This window comes from Meles meles, chromosome 5 (genome assembly GCF_922984935.1).
Source record: "Meles meles chromosome 5, mMelMel3.1 paternal haplotype, whole genome shotgun sequence".
Lineage (NCBI taxonomy): Eukaryota > Metazoa > Chordata > Mammalia > Carnivora > Mustelidae > Meles > Meles meles.
The window spans coordinates 35,278,416-35,300,831 of record NC_060070.1 but is presented as its reverse complement, the minus strand read 5'-3'; the positions used below and the strand labels follow the sequence as shown (position 1 = coordinate 35,300,831).

At 36.3% G+C, this 22,416-nt stretch overlaps 1 protein-coding gene across 1 annotated transcript in view; it reads left to right on the top strand.

Moving 5' to 3' along the window:
* The first annotated feature begins 10,595 nt into the window (after positions 1–10,595).
* Positions 10,596–22,416, top strand: part of UFL1 (UFM1 specific ligase 1) — a 32,811-nt gene continuing 20,990 nt past the window's right edge. The window contains exons 1-6 of the mRNA XM_046006398.1: positions 10,596–10,753; positions 11,994–12,139; positions 13,114–13,142; positions 14,070–14,167; positions 14,745–14,859; positions 17,091–17,221. Coding sequence (XP_045862354.1) covers positions 10,677–10,753; positions 11,994–12,139; positions 13,114–13,142; positions 14,070–14,167; positions 14,745–14,859; positions 17,091–17,221 — 596 coding nt within the window. The 5' untranslated portion in view covers positions 10,596–10,676. The remainder of the gene's footprint in view (positions 10,754–11,993; positions 12,140–13,113; positions 13,143–14,069; positions 14,168–14,744; positions 14,860–17,090; positions 17,222–22,416) is intronic.

The following is a 22,416-nucleotide window of genomic DNA, read 5'->3' as shown; positions in this document are numbered from 1 at the left end:
GGGGGGTTAATACTTTCTCTAAATTATGAATGCAAGTATTGTAAAAGTTATGAAAATCTCTTTAATAAACATTTAGTTGAATAGATTATTTCAGTTGATTATGTTGTTTCCATAGATCTGATACTTTTAAATGATGAAATGCCAAGAACAGCCCTAGCAAGAGACTTGATATATTCATTCTACCTCAGGTCAGCAGTCATCACAGAAGGGGTTGAAGCATCAGTTCTGAAAGGGTCAGTCAGGGACAACTGGAGTCCCTACAATATTTCAGGGGCTCTGTGAGGTGAAAACTATTTTCAAAATGGTATTAGAGGTCATTATTTGTCTTTTTCACACTTATTTTTTCCTGAGTATATAGTGAAGTTTTCCAGAGACTACATGATATGGAATATCATAATAAATTAAGAAGCTTCTATTACGCTTCAAAATGAAGGACGCCATCTGAATATACTCGAACACCAAACATTTATAGTCATTAACCAAAGTTTAAAGTTGTCCTGATTTCCAGAACTGCTGACTCTGACCTTAAACAAAACTTATGCTTTCTTCATATCAGCATGACTTTATAGCTTCCTAGTCAGTCAAGGAAGCAGACAGGCAAACAAATCAGTATATAGAGTGCTACTACCCTAAAAGGAATGCAAGTTTCTTGTAATAAGTCACAACAGAAAACAATACACCCCCTCATTCATGCTTTATAAACCACTGAAAGCCACACTTCCACCACTTTTAGTTTTGAAGTCTCCCTGCTTATGAATAGTTTGTTTCTTCTCAATAAAATACTCATATCAAATAAAGTTCTCTGAATTTTCTTTAATAAGCCAAACGTTAAAAAGATTTGGAAAAACATAAAACAATGCCACTCCTCTCACTAATTTTTTTGTTCTACAGATCAATTTTCCAAAAAAATATATTATTTATGTTGTCATTTTACTATAGTCATTTTTAATAACTACTTTAGTTCTGTTTTAATTTTAACACAGTAAATATTAATAGATATAACCCATATACAAAAGCTTTTTGAGAGATCCTCAGACTGTTTAAGATCACAAAATTTTTCTGAGATGAAACAGTGAGAACTAGAGAAAGAATGAACTCTGTCTTTTAAGAAGCTCCTTCCTCTCTGCTGTGGTAAGACAAAACTAAAAGCAAATGTGTCCCCTTTCACTATTTTGGATCCTTCGTCCCAGGAAACACCTATGCTATCACAATTAAGCACCCCTGTGAGATACAAAAAACTGCTCAGTAGAATAAGAGGAACCTGAGTGACAGCCACATAATTTATAGATTTACAGATATAACCCCAAAGTATGTTTTCTCTTTTTGTTTCCATCCTACATTTACTCTAAGTCCAAACCAGAATTATCTTTTTGCCTGGCTCCTGAGAAATTGGGATCTGTATCTGATTCTCCTGGTGCAACTCCCCCGTTCAGAGAGGCATTGACTAATCCACAGGTGATCTTTATATTTGTGATGCCACTGCCCAGAGGTCTTTTTACATCAGGATATTTCTCAGAGGTATGGCCTTGCTCTAAAATGGGGAGTATATTTCATAGCAAGTGCCAACTCTGATATATTGTTAATAGTTGGCTGGAATATTGTTTGAGAAATATTCTCGGGCATTTCCAGGCTTAGCAAGACAAATGCCATAATTGATTAGTGGTCTACTGTGGGTACTAAAAGGAAGAGTGTGGGCTTATGTGCTGTGTATTTGCTGACCAAAAGAAATCAATTGGAATTGCTATGGTCAAACAGATGTAAGCAAGATATTAAGTGTTTAATCCATGTAAAAATTACGTGGGAATGTAGTTACTATGATGAGTGACAGTTATCAGCAGCAATAATATCTCTCATAAACAAACTCAACCTGCTTAAAATATGAACACTGTGGAAAGAACCAAGATGCCCTTCAACGGACGAATGGATAAGGAAGATGTGGTCCATATACACAATGGAGTATTATGCCTCCATCAGGAAGGATGAATACCCAACTTTTGTAGCAACATGGACGGGACTGGAAGAGATTATGCTGAGTGAAATAAGTCAAGCAGAGAGAGTCAAGTATCATATGGTCTCACTTATTTGTGGAGCATAACAAATAACATGGAAGACATGGGGAGATGAAGAGGAGAAGGGAGTTGAGGGAAATTGGAAGGGGAGATGAACCATGAGAGACTATGGACTCTGAAAAACAACCTGAGGGTTTTGAAGGGGGGGTGGGAGGTTGGGGGAACAAGGTGGTGGGTAATAGGGAGGGCATGTATTGCATGGAGCACTGGGTGTGGTGCATAAACAATGAATACTGTTACGCTGAAAAGAAATTTAAAAAAAATATGAACACAGATTTTAAGATTCAAAGAAACAAATTAATTTGAGAGAACATAAGAATTACCTTAAAGATTTGTAGTGACATAGACTGTTCATCTATGTATCTGAAGACATTTTTACCTCACACATGAACTAGGATAAATGCCAACTACCCTTGATTTTTGGAACGTTTAGGAGCTTGACCAGAACTTACTTTCAGAAACAATCTCCTCAGAATGGAATTCAAAAAGGTGACTATTAGAAATGCCAGCTGTGGCTTTTAACTTCCAGATGTTGTCACTGCTGCTGCCATAATGTGGCATCTGTTACAAGTCCTCGGTTTCTTTATAACATGCCGTCTTGGTGTAATTAATGATTAATACATGGAGGAAGAAGAAGAGGAGGAGGAGAAAATCAAGAGAGAAGGAACAAGAGATGAAGAAGAAAGACAACTGACAGAGAAAGACAAATCCTCTGTGATCTCACTTAAATGTGGAATCTAAAATAAAACAAACTCATAGATAAAGAGATCAGATAGATCAGAGAGATAGAGATCAGATAGTGTGTTGCCAGGGTGAGGTGTTGGAGGTGGGCGAAGTAGGTGAAAGTGGTCAAACGTACCAAGAAGAGGAAGAAAGACATTCAAGTCAATCCTGGAGATTGGAGCCAGTGTGACTTTTTCCTTGTTTGGCAGGAAACCCAGATACTATATATTTGTTTAGAATATGTCCCTGTGACTATTAACTCTACATACCATTCTAGACACCACTGCCTTAGCGGTGACACAAACTGCCCATATATTCCTTTATATCCCATTTAGTTGATAAAATAGAAAAATTTCAGTTCCTTTGAGAGCAACGCCCAAGCACTGACAAGAACACTTACTTGTTCCTTTGCGCGTTTGCCTTTGTCATTTTGCCTGGCAGTTATATTGTGCAAAAATGCACACAGGAAAGCAAGTGATGCCTGGAGCTAATAAGTCTGACTCTAAATACACCATTGTGAAGAAATGGGGGGGTACAAATCCAGAAAAGATTAATATAGAATTTGTTCCCTTGGAAACAAGTGAATACTTCATGTTTTGGGAATAAATATATATATTTGTAGAAGAATTTTCACAAAATATGCTTCTAAAATGAAATGACAGTAGAGTTACAACAGTAGTGAGGAGTAAGGGGGGCATAAATACATAGATAATTTTATACTTTATGAAGTATTCACATGCATTCGACTCCATAGGTCACGCTATAAAGATTATATACCAATGATAAAATGGTGTGAACCAGAAGGAACACCTGTTATTGCTTTACTGATAAAGATGTAAGGTCACAATGAGCAGAAATTTGCTCTCTCACTCCCCCCAAACAGAACCTACAAATATTAAAAAAAAAAAATTAAACCTCGTTTTGGAATGAGGAGAAAAAGAAAAATAGAGGAAGGCAAAAGATATTCTAAAATAAGTTAGCAAATAGATGGCTTTTTGTAGGATTTTGATAAAGAAAACTGATTATTATAAAACAGCATGAGTTCTTTAAGTCTTGAAAAATTTGCTCCCTCTAAGACTGATAAATCTGAATTCTGGAATTCCATAAATTTTATTTTTTAGTCCATAAAAGCTGTCATTCCATGACTTTCCCCTTAGATAAAAGGAGAAATATGATATTTAAGACAATCACACTCAAAGATACATGTTAACTCTACTTTATAAAATAAATGAATCAGACTTTTAGATGTCCCTAAAGTCCCCTCTAGCTCTAAAATTTTTTGAATCTAGGATCCTAACATAGCAGTGTCATCAGCTTATTACAATATATACCCTTATTTCTCTCTTAATCAATTTAATTATTAACTTAAATGAAAGCTTAATTATATTTTTTAAAATATATAAATGACAAGTGACATCAGAAGGAACAAAGTTGAATGATATTTAATTTTTGAAATAATCTCAATTGGTTAGAACAGTTTGTTCTTCTTGGTAGTCTCAAGGCATACAACAAAGTTTGGCAGATAGTCATCCTCAAATACTATTTGTGAAATAATGGATGAAGGAATCAATCAATCGACCGATCAAAGCTAACAAGGTGAAATTAAGTTTTTTAGGTACAGAGTTGACTAGACCTAGTTTGATAGCAATTTAGATAAAGATCAGTCAGATATAGTGCATTACCAGCTCCATGTAAGCCAAGAGTCCAATTAACAGAAATGTAACATCTAGGGAAATTAATCTCACTGTTATCTGCTCTAGTTAGACTACGTGCAAAATACTACATTCCTCTGGGCCTCACTTTCTAAAGATGATATTGGCAAACTACAGTTCCATTAGAGAGGGTGGCCAGGATATCTAGAGGTCTGGAACTTCAGTTGGGAGACATAATCAAAGGATCTGAGATGCTTAACTTGAAGAACAAAAACAGGAGGGACATGTTGAATATCTGGAGGGTTGTCATGGGAAAGATATATTAGTCACTCTGTGGACCCAAGGAAAGAACGTGGAAGCTACAAAGAAAGAGATCTTGCTTTAGTATAAGGAAGGAATTTCTAACTGCTAGATCTGTCCCAAAATGGATTAACATACTTTGCAAAAAAGGGAATACTTCATCACTTTAAATGGTCAAGCAAAAAGTACATGATCTGCCAGGGCCTTGCAGAGAAATTATTACTGTGGGTGGATATTAGCATGAGTGATCTGAAGAGCCTTTCCTGCCCTATAATGCTGCGATTCTCTGATTCCTGAGTGATTGCTGCCTACCTCTTCAACATCATCATAATCTCTCTCTTCACTGACTTACCTTCTATTCGTGCAACATCTGATCAGGTCTCTTTGCCTCTTTCTCCAGTTAATTTGCTCATGAGGTATCCTACAATCTGACTTCCATTGCTATCATAGCAGGAAAATAATCCCCTCTTAAAAGTCATAACCTCTTTGCTCTACTAGCTAATAGGCTTGCATCTATTTTCATTATTTTTGACTCCGTAGAGGTATTAACTATTCCATCCCCTATACCTTCTTGTTTCCTTTATTGCTAGTTCTTCAGTTTCATCTTTTTCCTGACCTTTTTGCTTTCTTCCACCCGTAAATCATAGTGGTTTCTTACGGCATTAATGCTTTTTATGCATAAGATTATACTGCCATTTTTTAAAAAGATTTTATTTATTTATTTGATAGACAGAGACTGCAACTAGTCAGAGAGGCAGGCAGGAAGAGAGAGGAGGAAGCAGGCTCCCTGCTGAGCAGAGAGCCCGATGTGGGGCTTGATCCCAGGACCCTGGAATCATGACCTGAGCTGAAGGCAGAGGCTTTAACCCACTGAGCCACCCAGGCGCCCCTTTACTGCCATTTTTGATGTTGGTATTAAAGTAATTGTTAAGTCCCTGACTACAATAAGATAACATCGGTGACATAATTAACACAATGTCTTTGTAATTTCTCTGCAATGACTTGTTTGACAATATACATTTTGCAGTTGTTTTGGTTTATTTTCCTAGTTGGGATAGCAGTTGTTTCGGTTTATTTTCCTAGTTGAGATAGAGAAAGCACTTCAAATTTTATTATATACTAGTAAACAGGGGAAAATGCTTCAAATTTTATTAAAAGAAAAGTTTATCTTGGAGGGACTTTACAGTATCACATCTTATATTATCAAAGAAACCATCAATCCACATTATGTTAGAATGTTTTATTAGTCTTCTAATTTAAAATGAGTCTGAGGACGGTGTAACAATCATGGATCTAGTGTAGCTGAAAAGACCATGAGTGCCTCCCACATAATACATGTCAAAATTTTACTTACGTTTGTAGACACAAGCTGTTAGGTTTTTTTTTAGAGAACTGAAGCTCTGTTTTCTAAATCTACATGAAGTTTGTTCTTGAAAGGAATCTCTCATCTCTTATTCAGTGGCCACTTGTACTGTTTACCATTACCCTATTCATACATTAGATCACTTAAAGCTCCTCTACTCTGTACCACAATGTTAGCCAACTTTGAAATGATCCCCATTCAAATTCTTATTCCCCCTTCAAAATAACTGAAACTGCTACAGTTAAGGTATATGGCTGCTAAGTTCAGATCATTGTTTTGAGTCTTAGGATCTCAGAGTAAACAAACATGTGCATTTATCAAAGGTCGAAGTCAGAGTTGTCCCACAGAACTTCTGGTGAAGGTGAAAATGGTTTTCTATACTGTCGCATAAGATAACTATGAGCCACATATGACTATCACACATTTGAAAGGTAGCTATTGTGACTGAGTAACTAGCTTTTAAATTTTTTTTTAAATTTTATTTATTTATTTGACAGACAGAGATCACAAGCAGGCGGAGAGGCAGGCAGAGAGAGAGGGGGAGGCAGGTAGAGAGGGGGAAGCAGGCTTCCCACCGAGCAGAGAGCCCGATGCGGGGCTAGATTCCATGACTCCAGGATCATGACCTGAGCCGAAGGCAGAAGCTTAACCCACTGAGCCACTCAGGTGTCCCTAGCTTTTAAATTTTATTTAATATTTTAAACATTATTTTTAAGGGCAATTTTAGGTTCACAGAAAAATTTAAAGGAAGGTATAGAGATTTCCCATACAATCTCCACATCCACACATGTATAGCCTTTCCATTATCAAAATCCCCCACCAGAGAGGAACATTTCTTACAATTTATGAACTTACATTAACATATCATAATCGCTCAAAGTTCATTGTTTACATCATAGCTCATTATTGGTGTCCTACATTCTACTGGTGTGAACATACATATAGTAACACATGTCCATCATTGTAATACCATACAGGGTATTTTCCCTGCCCTAAAAATCCTCACTGCTCTGCCTGTTCATTCCTCCACCCTCCCCAACCCCTAGCAAGCACTGGTCTTTCTACTGTCTCCATAATTTTGCTTTTTCCATAATGTCATACAGTTGGAATCATACAGTATGTAGTCTTTTCAGATTGGCTTCTTTCACTTAGTTGCCTGCATTCAAGGCTCCTCCACGTCTTTTCAGGACTCGATAGCTCATTTCATTTTAGTGCCAAATAATATTACGTTGTCTGGATGTATCACAGTTCATTTATCCATTCACCTACTGAAGGAAATCTTAGCTGCTTCCAAGTTTTGGCAATTATGAATAAAGATGCCTTAAATATCTGTGTGTAGGTTTTTGCATAGACATAAGTTTTCAACTCATTTGGGTAAATGCTGAGGTGTGCAATTGCTGGATTATACAGTAAGAGTATTTTTAGTTTTGTAAGAAAGCACCAAACTGCCTTTCAAAGTGGCTGTACCTTTTTGCATTCCCACCTGCCACAAATGAGAGTTCCTATTGCTTCACATCCTCATCAGCATTTGGCATTGTCAGTATTCTGGATTTTGGTCAATCTCATAGTTGTGTGATGGTTTTTTGTTTTTTTTTTTTTTTTTTTGCATTTCTTTGATGACATGATGCAGAACATCTCTTTATATGTTGTTTTGCTATCTGTATATCTTTTTCTGGTGAAGTGTCTCTTAAGGTCTTTGGCCCATTTTTAAATTGGGTTCCTTGCTTTCTTACTGTTGAGTTTTAGGACTTCATATATTTCAATAACAGTCTTTTATCAGATATATCCTTTGCAACTATTTCCTCCCAGTTTATCTTATCTTCTATTCTCTTTACTTTGACTTTTGAAGAGCAGTTTTTAATTCTAATCAAGTCCAGCTTATCGATTCTTGCTTTCATGTGTTGTACTTCTGGTATTGTATCTAAAAAGTCATTGATATACCCAAAGTCATCTAAATTTTCTCTAGTTATCTTCTAGGGGCTTTATCATTGCATTTTACATTTAGATCTGTGATCCAAATTTAATTTTTATGAAGGCTGTAAGTTGTGCATCTAGATTCCTTTGTGTGTCTGTGAATGTCCAATTATTCTAGCAACATTTGTTGAAAAAAAAATCTTTTCTCCATAGAATTGCCTCTTTTTCCTTTGTCAAAGATTAGTTGACTATATTTATGTGGGTCTAGTTCTGGTCCCTCTATTCTGTTTCATTGATGTATTTGCCTATTCTTTCACCAATACCACATTATCTTGATTAGGGTATCTTCATAGTAGGTCTTAAAGTCAGGTACTGCCAGTCCTCCAACTTTTTGCTCTCCTTAAATATTGTATTGGTTATTCTGGTTATTATTTATATAAACTTTACAATAAGTCTGTTGATATCCACTAATTAATTTTGGGGGAATTTTGATTGGGATTGCATTGATGGGATTGCATTTGATTGGGATTGTCAGAGGAGAACTGACATCTTGACAATAAGAGTCCCCCCCCCCTTGGTTTTCCTATCCATGAACATGGAATACCTTCCCATTTATTTAGTAGTTCTTTGATTTCACTCATCAAAGTTTGTAGTTTTTCTCATATAGATCTTGTAGCTATTTTGCTAAATTTAAGCCTAAGCTTTCATTTTGGGGGGTGCTAATGTAGTCTACATTGTGTTTTCAATTTCAAATTCTACTTGTTCATTGTTGGTATCATTTTATTTAATTTTAATTAAAATTTAAATAGCTTCATCTTGCTAGTGGCTAGCATTTTTAGTCTCTAGAAAATATAATCATGAATTATTCCTTTTTTAGAAATTATTGCCTTCTAAGAATAAATGTAAATGAGGTTGCCTGGGTGAGTCAGTTGGTTAAGTGTCTGCCTTCAGCTTAGATCATGAACCTGGAGTCCCATATCAGACTCCTTGATCAGCAGAGAGTCTACTTCTCCCTCTTCCTCTGCCCCTCCTCTCACTCCAGTTCTCTCTTGCTCACTCTCTCTTTATTTAAAGATAAATAAAATCTTTAAAAAAAAAAAGAATAAATGTTATATTAAACCAAAGTAAAATGCTGCACCAAAACATTTATACTGATTTATTTATTAAATATATATGAAATATATCAGGCACTATGTACCAGTTGTCATACTAATGCTATGGAACATTGAGGAGTTCACACTATTTAGAAATGTAGTAAGTAAAAACGAAATGCAGTTTTGCTTGCTATTTTAGACACCTGCATAAAAAATTGTGGAGACACTGCATACAAAATAACTGTACGAATTTAAAAAGGTTTCATTAAAAAGTTTTATTTTAAAAAAGTTTTATTTAATTTCATTAAAGAGTTTTATTTTATTTAATCTGGGACATCAGGGAAAAATAAGTTACAAAATAAATGGGAGTATGGTGCAGTGAGGAATAGAACAGGCATTCCAGAACAATATGGAGTCCTGAAAGGGTTTGGTGTGTCTAGGTCAGTACTTCACATGTGGTGTGATGCTGCCAAAAAGTAGAATCCAGGCTCATGGAGACTTATATGGTAAGGAAGAAGTTTGAATGCCAAGTGGTCACATGGTACACTATACCTCCCTACTGCATTATAGTGTATACTGAGTACATTTTTTAAAAATTTGCCTTATTAGTTTTACAGGTTGTTTATGGCAAAATCATGTCTGCCTTACCAACCAAGGTATTCCATGGTATCTGGTAGAGAATCCATAAGTCTCTGTTATATGAATGAATGTTTCTGGTTGTTCTGAAGCTGATACTCTTGGGCACCACACCACTCACTCTCTTCCAAGTTACCTTCTTGACTTCTGCTGTTCCACCTCTTGGTTGGCAATCACATGGCCAGATGGTGTGGCTATTTGGCGGCAGTACTTAGTGACAGGTTTCGTGACTGGGTTCTCTGCATTTTAAACAAAGCTGGGAACTCTACTGGATAAGTACCTTTGTGGCATTGGATTTGAGTCACCCCAAATAAGATACTGAGATTCGAAAAGAACTGAAACAATCCCCCTTCACCAACTCTATAGGGCATGCAGTTAAAAGAAGTTTGGTATAAAAGTAAAAGGGGACAAGAAATTTACTCCAGATTAAATACCGTTTACTGGTATCTATGCAGGGGAAAGCAAAATAAACGTGCCCTTTACCTTCTGTATTTCATCCATAACTGTACATACGTATCATCGTATGTTTCTATTTCTTTATTGCTTGATGCAGCCAACCTTCCCCAGAGGAGAAATAGGAAAAAGTAACATTCCAAATCCAGAATGAGATGAAAGCAATTCCCAGCCTTTATGGTACCCAAATTAGTCACCTTTGTGGGAAAAAAAAAAAAAATTGCGTACCTACCTTCAGTACTGTCTCGCAAAAGCTAAAACCTGCAGCTACACAAGGGGAACGCTCCGCCCCTGCGAGGTGGGCGGGGCTGCGGCTCTTCCGGCACGCCCCTGCCGGCGCAGACCGCGCGCTCTGTATCTGCGTCGGGGGAGGAGCGTTTTGTCCCTCCGCGCGGCCTGTTCCGCTTCGGCTCCCGCTGCCTTTAGGCTGACGTGTCGGCAGTTCTTCGGCGGCTCGGCGAGTGGGGCTGTGATGGCGGACGCCTGGGAAGAGATCAGGCGGTTGGCGGCTGACTTCCAGCGGGCGCAGTTCGCCGAGGCCACACAGAGGTGCCGACCCTCCCTCTCCGTTGCGGAGTCCAAAATAGCCCCTGGCAGCCACGCCGAGATCTGAGGCCGGGAATCCCTGGCTCTGGACCCCGCACCTTCCCACCCTGTGTCACCATTTCTGCCTTCTCCTATCTCCCATAGGCTGGATTGCAGTTCCAAGTATACTTCTCGGCGGTGAAACCCGAAAGCTTCTACGCCCCGAACCCCCCAGCCATGCCCAAGCCAAGAGCTGGCGCGCCCCGCCCTCTCGATGGCCGAGGCTGGTGACTTCTAGCTGTTTTTAGAGTGTCCCTCCGATCCTTATTTACCAGTCAAGTCCCTGTGGCATTATGGCCTATTATACATTACCTGATCTAGAATAAGCTGGAGAGGAGAGGCTAAGGCCAAAATACAGTACTTAGCGAATGTTATGTTGACTCTTGAAACATTGTGTCTTTTTGTGCACCAGAAGAGTTGTGCTAGGCCAGACCCATGGTCCCATCTGTCATTTTTAAGGACTCCTTGGACACTGGCAAACCCACTAACCTTGGGGGGATGTGTTCTGGGCACCCTAACTCTGCTTTTTATGTTACAGAACACATATACAGTGTTAACAGAATGCTATCCTATCTGTGGACTGTCTCTCACCTTCGATGTTTTTGTGCCTTCTGGGGCTTGAAGACCTTAAATCCTTTAATACGCTATTTTGTAGCACTGAGAGCAAACTAGGGCAAATACTTAAGTGCTTGGATAACAGTTGCCATCATGGTTTTCCTAGGCCATATCCTGCCTACAGACCAATAGTAGTAGAGAAACAATCACACACTTATTTAAAAGAAAATTCTGGCTTGGTTTTTTTTTTTTTTTATTGACCTTAAACTGTAAATTGAAGTTAGAAGAGCAGGATTTTTCCTATCTAAATTATATGTCCTCACTTTTCTATTCAGATTTGAAGAGTAGAAGCAGGTCCAGAGGAGGGAGTAAACTTGAATTTCTGTAATAGAATGAATGGTTTATACCAATTAGATATATGATTTAAGTTTATGTAAACCTGCTCGCTCCCAAGAATTGTTGTTGTTGTTTTTTTAACTTACTGAATCAGTATGGTGATTACTAATAAGAGATAACAGATTTTGTAATATAGAACCTAGTGACTCTTCATCCAAACTTTTTTTTTTAAAAAAAGCCCGTTTTCATGCATTGTTAATTTTGCTAAGCACAAATGTAATGAGTGCATTTTAAAACTTCTTGTGTCTCTCAGGTTGTCAGAGCGGAACTGCATTGAGATTGTGAATAAATTGATTGCTCAAAAACAGCTAGAAGTAGTTCACACACTTGATGGGAAGGAATATATTACACCAGCTCAAATTAGTAAAGAAATGAGAGATGAGCTACATGTCCGAGGTGGTAAGTAATTCCTTATTTTTCTCGTCTGGTTATTTGGAAGGGAAAAAACAACTTGAAACATAAATAATAAATTATTTGGAGGATATAGGACCACCTAATTTTATTATTATTATAATAATATTATTTTTAGGAGTTATATTTCCTATAGGTGAATTAATCAACTGTTTCTATTCACAGTTCATGAGTTTATTGCATGACTCAGAGGAGTCATGCAATAAACTTTAGCTATCTATTATCAGGTGGTAATTATGAAAGGAGAACAGAGATTTTAAAGGGTTATAGATTGTTGAAACATGGGGCTATACTACCACACTCTTTTTAAAAACTTACCTTTATGTATTTGTAAATTAGCCAGCAGTATGGTGCTACAGTTATTGTAGGAAACGCTATTACAAGCACATGAAGTTTTTGTCTTTTTAAAATTTGAACACACTACTGAGCTAATTTGAATACTATTTGATTAAAATAGAAGCAACTATGAAAACAACTCTTCAGTAGATGATATCAGATGTACCTTTGGTGCTGATTCATCTTCTAGCATAATACTAATAAAATATTAGCTATAATTTGGAATACTTAACAGATTTTCTTTTGCCAATAGGAGGAAATGTACTCATTCCAAAAATTTTTAAAAGTTCATCTGAATTTAGTTGTATCCCTTTGGTCACAGTAGATAAATTGTGATGAGAGGTAAATCTTAAGTCTATAGGTCTGGCCAACTTGTGTCTCAGTTATGTTTGTTACTGACCTGATGTGACAGATAAAACTTCAAAAATAAATTATTTCCTGTGCCTTCAGCCATAAATAATTATTCAGCTAATGGTTTGTATTTGAAAACATTAATTGTTGTGGCTTTATGTCCTATGTAGAAGGAAGACTTCGACTGCCCATAATGTAAATCTGTTGACATTTACGGTTTTTGGCTTGTGTGTACTTACATGTAAATATGACATTAACAAATGTCTTGTCTTTAGGTCGAGTGAACATTGTTGATCTGCAACAGGTAAATTTTAAATTTATAAAATTTTTTCCTTTCTCAAGTTTTTGATAGTGTGACTTAAATATTCATTAATGCTTGTATCGTATTTGTATAACATTTGTGAAGAAATAGTTTTATAGTCCTCAGTATTAAATTTAATCAATTGAATAAGTTTTAATATATTGAATGATTTAATAAATTCTTCTTTTTGGGGCGCCTGGGTGGCTCAGTGGGTTAAAGCCTCTGCTTTTGGCTCAGGTCATGATCCCAGGGTCCTGGGATTGAGCCCCACATCGGGCTCTCTGCTCTGCAGAAAGCCTGCTTCCTCCTCTCTCTCCCTGCCTGCTCTCTTGTCTACTTGTAATCTCTGTTGGTCAAATAAATAAATAAAATCTTTAAAAAAATAAATAAAAATAAATAAATTCTTCTTTCTCAGGTACTTATTCTTTACCAGATAAACTCATAGTTGTCATTTTATGTAGTCACAGAGTTAATGTAATTTGGAGAGGAAAATTTTCATGTTTACATGCTTTTAGTATATCAAAGGAGTAAAGAAATATTTTTAAAAGTAGAATATATTTCTAGAAAATATAAGTGTGCATGTCATTAGCAAGGTACACTGTATACAAGAGGCTGGACAATCTTGTGTAAGTGGTGCTTGTTGTATAAAAATATAGCTTCTTAAGGCAAACTCTCCTAGCAAGTGAAAATGTATTGTTCAGAAATGAAAGTTAGTAAGCAATAAGCTTCTAAGTTTTTATTTGACTGAGACTTTTTCACAATATTTCAAATTAATTTTGAAATTCATCTAAGAGAAAGTAACATTTTAAAAAGATAGTTCTAATAGTAACTGTATTCATAGTTCTAATATGTAATATTATAGTTCTAATATGTAACAAACTCAAGAAACAATATGAACTTATCACTAATAGAATTTTATTTATTTTCCAGGTAATTAATGTGGATCTGACTCATATTGAAAGTAGAATTGGTGACATTGTAAAATCAGAAAAACATGTTCAGTTAGTGTTGGGACAACTGATAGATGAGTAAGTACAGTATTTAAGAGCACTTTTTTGTGTTTTTTTTTTTTCATGTTTAAAATTAGAACAGTTTAGTGTTTAAATTTAAATAATTTAGTGTTTAAATTTAGAACAGTTGTGATCAGTTTGGCATTTTGTTTAGAACTCTCATAGTGCTGATTTTCATTATTAAGATCCTTGTACTTAATAAATGCTTGATTGTATGGAGTACTTGGAAATAATAAAAAGTAGGATTTTTTTCCCAGTTATCTTAAAGCAGCACAAAATATAGCTTTTATGATCTTTCCTATATAATCTTAACTCTGAAAGCAAAACATTCTTCCAAAAATATTAATGAAAAATGACTGAAGGAATTTACATTGTATTTACATTGTTTAAAAAAAAAATCCCAGCACTTATCATTTGATTGACCTTACATATTTACATGGATAAGAAAAAAATAATCTTGAGAATATGAGTCACAAATCAAGTTTACCTAAACATACCCTATTCACTATTTTGTTGGCATATTTTATTGCACAGAAATTAAACATAAAAGAGGAAAATCATTACTTGTAATTTTTTTTTTTTTTTTAACTATTAGGAGTTATATGGATCGGTTAGCAGAAGAGGTTAATGATAAATTGCAAGAAAGTGGTCAGGTCACCATATCAGAGCTGTGTAAAACCTATGATCTTCCTGGAAACTTTCTGACACAGGTATTTTTCTTAATAATATAATATCTTTTCAGATAAATAAAGAATTTTAATTGGAAGAAAAAAACTAGATTTTCTTATCATTACTTGTTTGACTATTGCAAGTATTTGACTATTGCTGTTGTAACAGTTTATTTTGGAGATACTTCTGAACATTTATGGCTCTGATGAGATCATTTAGAAATGATTATTTCTTTCCTCTTAAAGTAGTTTTGGTATTTTAGAATTATAGACATTTATTTTGCACAATGGAAAGTGCTGGGCTTTGGAGTTATACAGACTTTGATTTGAATTCATTTATGCCACTGTTTAGTTATTTAGTGTTAGGAAAATTATTTCAACTCTTTTGTGCTTCCCTTTACATATCTGAAATGAGAATAATCAGCTTTTTAATAGACTTAGTAAGGTTATATACATGGTATATATAGTGAGATGTCTGGAACAGTGGAGGTACTCAATAAATGATGATTTTGTTTTGTATTTACTGGAATAAATAAGAGAAAAACCAAATCTCTTCTTAGGTATATATCACTTTAAGAAAATTCAGCTTACAAAAATATATCAAACCATAATTGCATGAGACTAATTTATAATACAAACAGATTTACTCAACCATTTTGAGAGAGTGATTTCCTATTATGGCATCTAAAATACCATTTGAATATAGACCTATTTTATGTAGTATTTCAGGAGCTAATTTCTATTTTAAGTGAGCAAATATATTTTAATCATAGAAGGTCAAAAATAGGGGCGCCTGGGTGGCTCAGTGGGTTAAAGCCTCTGCCTTCGGCTCAGGTCATGATCCCAGGGTCCTGGGATCGAGCCCCACATCGGGCTCTCTGCTCCGTGGGGAGCCTGCTTCCTCCTCTCTCTCTGCCTGCTTCTCTGCCTAGTTGTGATTTCTCTCTGTCAAATAAATAAAATATTTAAAAAAAAAAAAGAAGGTCAAAAATACATTTTTAAAACACGTTTTAATAGTATCAGGGGCGCCTGGGTGGCTCAGTGGGTTAAAGCCTCTGCCTTCGGCTCAGATCACGATCTCAGGGTCCTGGGATCAAGCCCCGCATCAGGTTCTCTGCTCAGCGGGGACCCTGCTTCCGCTTCTCTCTCTGCCTGCCTCTCTGCCTACTTGTGGTCTCTCTCTGTGTCAAGTAAATAAAATCTTTAAAAAAAAAAAAAAATAGTATCAGAATAGACCCAAATGATTTCTTAGAAAACAGCACTGTTGACACATTCTGGAAACGTGTATGTTTTCTTAACATTTTTTAGTTCTAGTTTTTCTGAACATCACAGACAGTATTCTAAAAGCGCATTAAGAAATTGTTGAAATGCATTTTTCTATATCAGAAAAGTATCAGCTACTCCCCTGAGTAGTTCTAACTCATCTTGGGATGTGAAATATGTCCAGACTTATTTCAGATGTACCTGACCCCAACCCTAGTCCTAGAAATACCCTCGGGATTACCAGGGAATCATGTTATCTGCTAGTATAGATCTCTGGGCACAGATAAACTTGTTAATATTTGCATCAGAGAAGAGAACTTTTTAGGTCTTAATGTTTGCGTAGGTTTCAGAATCTTGGAATTACATTTATTTTACTCAGTGTTCAAAGCTCCAGATAGGGTCTTCTTGAAGACCTGTGTATGTATGTTGGCTGCCTTTATGTTTCAGGCTGCCTATATCTAGAAAATTGGTTAAGCAGTCACTTTTATTTTACATTAGAAATAGCCCTTCTTGGGAACCTGGGTGGCTCAGTGGGTTAAGCCGACACCTGGGTGGCTCAGTGGGTTAAGCTGCTGCCTTCAGCTCAGGTCATGATCCCAGGGTCCTGGGATCAAGTCCTGCATTGGGCTTCTTGCTTGGCAGGTAGCCTGCTTCTCCCTCTCTGCCTCTGCCTGCTTGTGCGCTCGTAAGCTCGCTCACTCTCTCTCTGATAAATAAGTTTTTTAAAAATCTTAAAAAAAAAAAAAATAGCCCTTCTTAGCAAGTAGCAAAGCCTTTTAAGATACCAGCTATTTGACTCATTGAATTCTCGGTTTTGCTCTGACATGAAGTTTCCTAGATCCTAAGTCTTCATTTTAGCTTATAGAGCCTCTGAATTTGTGTTCGTTGAAATTTTCAATTGTATGGGTACTACAACATCAACTAGCAGCATGACTTTATTAAGGCTATACAATTATATATGTATAATTTTGTTCTTCCAAATTAATAAAAATTTGCATCTTTATCCCCAGGCACTAACTCAGCGACTAGGTAGAATTATTAATGGACACATTGATCTTGATAACAGAGGAGTAATATTTACTGAAGCTTTTGTAGCTCGACATAAAGCACGTATCCGTGGACTCTTCAGTGCCATTACCCGGTAAGCCTATTTCATTTTTTTTTAAGCCTGTTTTAAAATAGGTATATTTTTACATATCTTTGACCATGGTTTGCTTTTTTTTCTGCTATGAGCTTTTTCTCTTTTCTTTCTTTTTTTTTTTTTGTTTTTTAATTAAAATCTCATTCAGGACCCTAATTTTTTAGACATACAGAAGGATTGGTTCCTTCTGTGAAATGGGAATAGGGATTCCAGAGCCCTAGAATGTAGCCAGACTCTCTCCAACCCACATCTCCTTCCACTCCCCATGTTAATCGCCCTCATAACCCCAGATGTGAATCTACAGAACCACTAGAGGGGTATATGAAGTCATCCTGGGATCATGGAAGGAGCATGCTGTTTAAAGTCAGAAGTCCTCGGGCCCTAGCTCTGTCATACAGTAACCATGTGAGCTGCAGCAGATAAGTCAGTTACCTAACGCCTTTGAACCTCAGATGGGACTAGATGATTTTAGACTAAATGCCATCCTGTAGTTCTAATGAATAACAATGTTCATTTCAAAATCACTTGAACTTTTCTAAAATAAGAATTTCTGTAAATGGGGGTGCCTGGGCGGCTTAGTTGGTTACGTGTCTGCCTTCAGCTCAGATCATGATCCCAAAATCCCAGGATCAAGCCCCACATTGGGCTCCCTGCTCAGCAGGGGTCTGCTTCTCCCTCTGCCCTTCATCCCATTCATGCCCTCTCTCTCGCTCTTGCTCTCTCTCAAATAAATAAAATCTTTAAAAAAAAAAAAAGAATTTCTGAAATGTGTGGATCCTGAGTGACTCTCCAATATGGAGGACATTCTCAGTTATGTCCTCTCTCTTGTGTCATTAATTATCTCTGTGGCTTTTGGATCCAAATTTCTCCCATTTTAAAACAATCAAACCTCTCAACCCCATATTCCACTCTGTCTGCCACCTCGTTTGTCCCATTCCTTAAAGTAAACCATCTCAAGAGTTGATGTCTTCTCAGCTCACCCATCTGGCTTTTACCAGGTTACAAAGTAATGATGTCAATATCATGAACTTTAATGGATACTTTCTGACATTGTTTCCCTTGACTTGGCAGCAATATTTAACTTCAGTTAAGTCTTCTTAAAATGTTCCTCTCCTTTTTGTTTTTGTTTTTAACATAACATTTTACTGCTTTCTTCTTACCTCCTTTGGTTGTACCTTATAAGTCACCTTTTCTGGGTATTCCTCCTTTCCTAGCCTTTAAAGTTTTATTTCAGGCCATCTTTTATTCTTAGCCTAGCACTGCCTTCCTAGGTAACTTTACCTTTCTTTTAAATTTCAGACTCATATTACCCACACAAATCTCTACTGAAATGTTTTATAAGTCCCTCTAATTCAGCATATTTAAACATAATTAAAATAACTCTTTATCCCTGAATCCCACCCTACCCCACCTGAATTTATTCTTCCACTTGTATTTCCATTTTAGTAGTAAATGTTATTAATCCAGTTGGTTTTGCCATGGTCCTGGGAGTCATCCTTTACACCATTCTTTGTTTCACTTCCCCCTTTATCAGAACACAAAGGCTTTTAAATTCTGTGTTCTAAATATTTATGTAATCTTTACTTATGTGACATGACCATTCTTCCCACTTCAGTCCAGTTTTTAGCTGGACTATTGTAGGAGCTTTCTAACCAGTCTCACTTCCTCTACTTTTATTACCTTCTGGGACATTGTTCTTTTGTCCTTCAGCAAATCAAAAGCATTTAATGAGCACCTAATATGTGCAAGGTACTGGTACAAAAGACTAGGTTAGAGAAGAAAGTTTGCAAGTTAGTGCAACCATTTTCTTTTTTCCTTTTTTAATCATCTCGCAATTACAGAAAAATTGCAAGAGAACCTTTTTTTTTTTCCTGTCCATTTGAGAGGAAGTTCCTTCCTAACATGTATCCCATCACCACAGATACATTAGTCTGTGTCCTACAGACAAGGGCATTGTCCTATATAACCACATATCTATAATACAAACATCGGAATATTGACATTGATACATTCCTGCCGTCTAGTCCTCAGAGCTCATTCACATTTTACCAGTTTTCCAATAATGTCCTCTACTGTAAAAGGACCCAGTTCAGAATCATATATTGCATTTAATTGTCATGTCTCCTTAGGCACCTTCAATCTGGAACACTTAAACGTGGTCTTTTTTTTTTTAACTTTCATAACCTTGACACTTTTGTTAATACCATAGGCCAGTTATTTTATAACATGCTTAATTTTGCTTGTCTGCTATTTTTTTCATGCTGATGTTCAGGTTATGCATCTTTGACAGGAATGTAACCAAAGTGATTCTCTGTTCTTGTTATTGAATCCTAGCAAGGAGTAGACAGTTTAGATTTTTCTAGTTACTGATGGTATGCAGTATAACTTCTTAGTAAGGAGATATCTGTTAGACTTGCCATAAAGCTACTTGGTTTTCCTTTATAAGTATTTGTGGGGAGGGCAGTTTGAGATCTTATAAGTTATGGTGTTTTGGGTTTTTTTTTAATCAAACTTTCAGTTTATTCATTTGTTTAAATCAGTATGGACTCATGGCTCCCTATTTTATCCATTGGATTAAAATCTATTATTACCATTATTTAGATATTTTTAAATTGGCTCTGACTTAGCTCTTGGCCCACCCCTCACGCTGACTTCTGTGTCCTTATTATCCCATCATTCTTGGAACACATCTCTTTTTTCTGGTAAAACAAGAAGTTGTAAGCTCAGCTCATAATTTTATTGCCCAAGCCTAGAATCAGCCATTTCCTTAAGGAACCCTGCCTGGTTCTTTTTAGTTGAGTATGCTATTTAGAAACCAATATCTGGACACTTAAATTGGTTATTGCTATTTGGTTGTCACCGCTCCCAAGCCCCCTCAGCAGAAAAATTAGAGGATACACAGACACACTAGTATACACCCCTCTATTTACCTATATTTTTGTATTTTTTATCGAAAACCATGAGTTCACACTGATCCTTCCAGTTCCCTTCCAAGCACCCAGTTTTGTCCTAGTTTTCTCCTTTTCCATATTTGCAGCTCCCTTCTCTGACCTTGAGAAACCTACTTCCCATTATACTTAATATACACTTGGCCCTTGAACAACACAGAGGTTAGGATCACCAACCCCCACACTGCAGTTGAAAATCTGGGAATAACTTTTGACTCCCCCAAAACTTAACTACTAGCAGCCTTCTGTTTACCAGAAGGTGACAAATAGTTGAATAATGCATCTTTTATATGTTATATGAATTATATACCATATTCTTACAATAAAGTAAGCTAGAGAAAAGAAAATAATAAGAATATCATAAGAAAGACGGGGCTCTTGGGTGGCTCAGTCAGTTAAGCATCTGCTTGGGTCATGATCCTGGGGTCTTGGGATCTAGTCCCATGTCATCGGGCTCCCTCCTAAGCAGGGAGTCTGCTTCTCCCTTTCCCTCTGCCTATCCCCCCCACTTATGCTCACTCACTCTGTCTCTCAAATAAATAAATAAAATCTTCCAAAAAAAAAAAAACAAACAAGAATATCATCAGAAAAAGAAAATACATTTTCAGTGCTGTACTATATGTATATTTTTAAAATCTACATATGGGGCGCCTGAATAGCACCGCTGGTTTTAAGCATCTGACTCTTGGTTTCTGCTCAGGTCATGATATTAGGGTCGTGAGATTGAGCCCGGCACCAGGCTCCATGCTCAGTCAGGTTGGACTTTCTTTCCCTCTGCCCCTCTACTCTGTACTCATGTACTCTCTTACTCTCTGTCTTTCTCTAAAATGAATAAATAAATCTTAAAAAAAACAAAATCTACCTATAAAGTAGACCCATGAGGTTCAGATCCACATTGTTCAAGGGTCAGCTAAATTTGCTTATTTGAATGATTCCCCTTCATGTAACTGATACCCCATTGCTGCTGCAGCTCTCATCCCCATGTGGACACCCTCCTTTGTCCACATAGGCTCCGACAGCCTGTGCCCTCCTGACACAAGAAACTGGTAACAGTAGTTGTTTCTGGAGTACTGGGTAGTTGAATGATGAGAATATAGGGGATTTAGTTTTGTACCTTTTTTGTACTGTGTGTGTTTATTACTTGATCAAAAAATAAGAACAAAATATAATTTCTTTATTGACAGATTTTTTTTCTTTGACTAATTATTATGGTGAGTGTAGTTACCAGCAGGTTTGGCAAATAATATTTTTTCTGACTCACAGTAGCCTTGAAGAGGTATTATTAAAGCGTGAGGGCAAAACAAATTCTGAGCCTCAAAAGATTTTGATAGGCTGTGTGGCTTCCAGATAGTTCCATTTAATGTACCATATCATCATATTTGTCTCTTAAATATAAGGAGCCTGCACCCCCTCCACTTTTCTAGTCTAAATTTAGAGAAATCACCTTCATCTCTGGTTTTAAAAGCTTTATATTGTTGTTATTATAGGTAGCCAGAAAGAAGAGCGGGAAATACTTAGAGCAGGGACATATATAGGTATACTAAACTACACTGTATTCCAAATTGAAATAAAAATTCAACAGCCAAGTTTTATTTTAAAAAAAAGCTAAAAATTTTGTGCAGCTCAATTAAACGTTTACTGAAAACCCACAATAAGTTATACATGCAGAAATTTTAAGATAAAGACCTTCAAGGAGCCCTCTACATTTTTGTAGGCATGTGTTCAGGTAGAAGGGAACAGAAAACAAAAAAACAAAACATGAGAAGGTTGTAATAATTATAAGACAAGCAGAGAGCAAACTTCAAGTACCTAAATGGACCTGATTGGTTTGGGGGCTCTAGATAATTTAGCTGAAACAGTAAGATAAGTTAATTTAATGACAAACAAATAATCTAAATGAGAATTTGGTAAAAATAATAATTTAGCTAAAATTCCCAAGCATAGGGGTTTTAAGTATCAATTCATATTCAGACAAATGCTCTCCCAAGTTTGTAACAGAGAAAATTCATAACATCTTAAATCATCAATTGAGTACTTGGAATAACTTAAAAGTCTCTTAGTTATGTGCATAAAAATAAAAACATAGACTATAAACCTAAACCAGAAAACAAGCATAACTGGCTTAAAATGAATAGGGAAAAAAAATATAGTCATAAAAAGAAAGTCTGTGTTGTTTTCTTTATAATTTCCCTTACTTTAAAAAAAAAAAAAAAAAGATAATTGGGGCACCTGGGTGGCTCAGTGGTT